This window comes from Asparagus officinalis, chromosome 4 (assembly GCF_001876935.1).
Source record: "Asparagus officinalis chromosome 4, Aspof.V1, whole genome shotgun sequence".
Classification (NCBI taxonomy): Eukaryota; Viridiplantae; Streptophyta; class Magnoliopsida; order Asparagales; family Asparagaceae; genus Asparagus; species Asparagus officinalis.
Genome location: NC_033797.1, coordinates 63797066 through 63800720, shown reverse-complemented (window position 1 = coordinate 63800720; position 3655 = coordinate 63797066). Strand labels below are relative to the sequence as shown.

Sequence of the window (3655 nt, the reverse complement as noted above, 5' to 3'; positions counted from 1 at the left end):
GATTAGCGCCTGTATGAAATTAAATCCTCTTTTATTCACGCAGTACATTAACCGCACAGAATCTAAAGCTTCCACTCTCACAGCCTCCATTAAAGCCAATAATACGCAAAAAGAGAAACAATGCTAATCCAGCATTAACTTATAAAAAAATAAAGAAATAAAAATGAAAAATAAAAATAAATCATCACATCTGATGAATCTTTTAGTTTTTCAAATAGATCACCAAGTTAATCCCCATGGTTAATACATGGATATTACTTTCGACACGAAAACTGACACGTCTGCGCAAAAAAAACAATTCACCACATCAAACACTCAAGGCAAAATAATAAACGTATTGTTCAAAAGAACATATCCTTATTAACATCACTAAGCTGAAACATAATCATATCAGTAACAAAAGGACTGTCAGGTGTCAAGATAAAGAGGGTTAACTGTTCTTCCGTAGTATGATTTAAAACATAATACAGAACAATACAAAGTAAATGGAGGGGCCAACTATCCTGCATGTACTGGTAAAGAAAACCAAGCAATACCAAATGCTTTTGCAGGAAAAATACTACAACCTGCTTTCAGTAGAACAACAGTCCAAATCACTTATTAAATGAACATCAACAGATCATCAAGAGCCTTAACAAACTAGGGACCAAAACTTTTCAAGAAGAAAACTTGGACTGGAATTACAATGGATATCGCCTGTAGAAACTCTGTGAAGGCTCCATTACGAACAAAACTGAGTAGTCTCTATGCACTGACTTCAGCTTTTTGCTCCTTTTTCTTGCTTGTGATGGCAATGTCTTTGCCTTGCTCTTCCTTCTTCTGAGCTCGAATCATTGCACGCCGAGCTCTAGGCCTCATTTCTCTCACTTGACGAGGAGGCATCATGTATGGTTCTAGGGGACGATCACCAAATGGATGTTCACTTCCTGTAAATATCCTCAGCTTACGATCCCGATCCTGCAGAGAAAACCAAAGAAAGAGTTATTGAGAACAAGAGTAAGAGATATCAAGCATAGGAAATTTATTTATGTTCAAAATGCTTATAGTTAGGAATGTGATGCAGCTCTTAATTGCAGGCAAATCTTGTTCTGTAGAGAAAGTAATAGCTGTTCATGTTACATTCTCAATTTTTCATGCTGCTAGTAGAGAGCTCAAAGTCAAGAAATGCTTCAGTAACTCCAAATATGTGCAGAAAGTAATACGTTGGAAATTTTTCTAACTGACAAGCCATGCTGTGGCAAAGAACTATCTAGGTGGAAAGAGAGAATTCTCAAGTCTGCAGACATCATTTATACTTATTTGTGTTATTTGTGTAACTCTAGATCAACAAATTCACTGCTTCCTATAGGCCCAGCCTACACTATGAAAAGAAATGACTGAAATACCTTAGTAGCTGACAAAATGTTTCTCTAGAATGCCCAGCACGGTTGATTACCTGACTCTCCGAGATGCAACAAGCATTTTGAAACTGATGTGCCTGAATTTAGCAGCTATGCACATGAATAACATAATAGGAACTGAATATGTACCCAAAATACTAGTTATAAAGCTCGCCACCATCTTGAAGGCAAAGGTGGAATGTGTTCTTGGATATCTAAACAGTGAGCAAAATAGATAGCTGGCGATGGTGGATACAATATCAATGTCTTGTTCCAAATAATGGCCACACGGTTCAAAATGTTTTGCCTCTCTATTTGCCTTGCTAATTGCCAATGCTATGTCCTTTAATCCTAAAAAAACAAGATAATTTGGTAATGGAATTGGATGTAAGCTTGTAACCTGGAAGACTGGTCAAGTGGTTGAGATGCTGCAAATTTGAATGCCTACTCTAAAAATCAAACAGAAGGAAATGGAAATAGAGTTGGTTATCAAATGAACTACAGCCGCGAACAAAAAGTAGTTGCAAGCTACTATATAAGGTAAAAATGGCTTCATGCTGCTACAAAGGTGGAGGTATCAGATATGATTAATGGGCTTAGTCTGACACTGGTATGCATTGACGGCGGATCAATTTTAACGCCATAATTAAGCTTTTATTATGTGTAGGAACAAACATATGCTCATTTAACGTACTCCACCCACCCCCAGGAAACCCCACCGATGATATACTGTTTGCACACACATATCAGCTATTTCATTCTCAGTACAGTAATGCATGAACGTTTGTTCAGAGATTCGACGGAAATTTTATGATCCTACATGCTCCACCCAGAATACGTTTGTTATCAAGCGTGCACCCATTGCTGCAGTAACTATTCTTCTAGCATTCGGAACTTCCAATAAGAATTATATACCGTCTGTAAATAGAGTGGGGCCAGAGCTCTTAGGCAGGATGGGACATAGTTAAGGATTCAAGGATGATTACAGCTTTATTAACATCAAGAAAAAAGGCATCAAAGTGTAACTGAAAGGAATAACATGGGGAAAAAACATTGTCTGACTAAAACAAATATCTTGAACATTTCATGTCGTATGTTGCTTGCTAATGATATCGTTTTAGTTGATTAGACTAGTGATGATCAAAGAAAAAAGATGGAGAGAAGTTTTGGATCCAAAAGGACTTGAATTAGTGGAATATGAAAATGACATAAACCAGCATGACTTAAATTGTGAGGATTATCCATGTAAGCTTAGTCATCGTCAAGATTGTTAGAACAAATGTGCACAGGATCAAAGTGGGGTGATTAAAGCGGAGAAGTATTGTCAAGTTTTATTTGATTGAAAAATACCAGCAAACATAAAGGAAAAAAATATATAGGCAACTATAAGATCAAACAATCCTTATGGATGTTGGACAATAAGACTCAACATGTCAGAAATACAAACAGAAATGAGAATGCTAGATGATGAGCAGTGATGAGCAGCAATACGTTACGACCAGACGTTGGTGCAACTATAAGATGGTTAAAGATGGCTCATGTCAAAACTAAATTGAGAGAAAATTGATTGAGATGGTTTGAACAAGGAAGACTAAATGCACCAGTTAGGAGAAATGATAGCATTGTAGTTATAACCCAGAAGATAAAAGATAGCATCGTAGTTATAACCCAGAAGATGACCCTGAACAAAGCTTGATGGAAAGAAGGATTCGTGTAGGCGACTACAAAATGCATAAAGCTGCCATTGTTGTTGATACTGCTATTATGTACTGCATTTCTGAAACTCTGCCATGACATTCTTTTTCCTTTTTCCTTTTTGAGTCTAATGATGCCAGGCCCATGGTGAGTTTCTTTTCTTCCCTGCAATTCCCCTTTCAATCCTATTCTTTTGTTTCTAAGAGTTTATGTTTTTGTATATGATTATACATATGTATGTATGTATGTATAATCATATGCATATATATGTATATATAAGTGTTATAATACACACACACACACACACACATACACACGGAGGCATGCATGCATGCATCCATCCACACGAGCGCGCGCGCACACACACACACACACATACATACATACATACATACACATATACATACTCCCAAACAATTTCAGTACATATGCCGTGAGACGATTCCACATATTGAGGTCGGAATGGGATCAGGTGTTTTCACGTCTCACCGTAGTGCCTGGTTTGTCTTGATTGGAGATTGATGAACAAGAAGGAAAATGGAAAATGTGTGTGTGTGTGTGTGTAACTGTATATATATAGA

The 3655-nt window shown here is 37.0% G+C and overlaps 1 protein-coding gene across 1 annotated transcript in view; it reads right to left on the bottom strand.

Moving 5' to 3' along the window:
• LOC109837589 (50S ribosomal protein L13) overlaps positions 324–3655 on the bottom strand; it is an 11445-nt gene continuing 8113 nt past the window's right edge. Inside the window, exon 6 of the mRNA XM_020405902.1 lies at positions 324–957. Within this exon, the coding sequence (XP_020261491.1) occupies positions 745–957 (213 nt within the window). The 3' untranslated portion in view covers positions 324–744. The remainder of the gene's footprint in view (positions 958–3655) is intronic.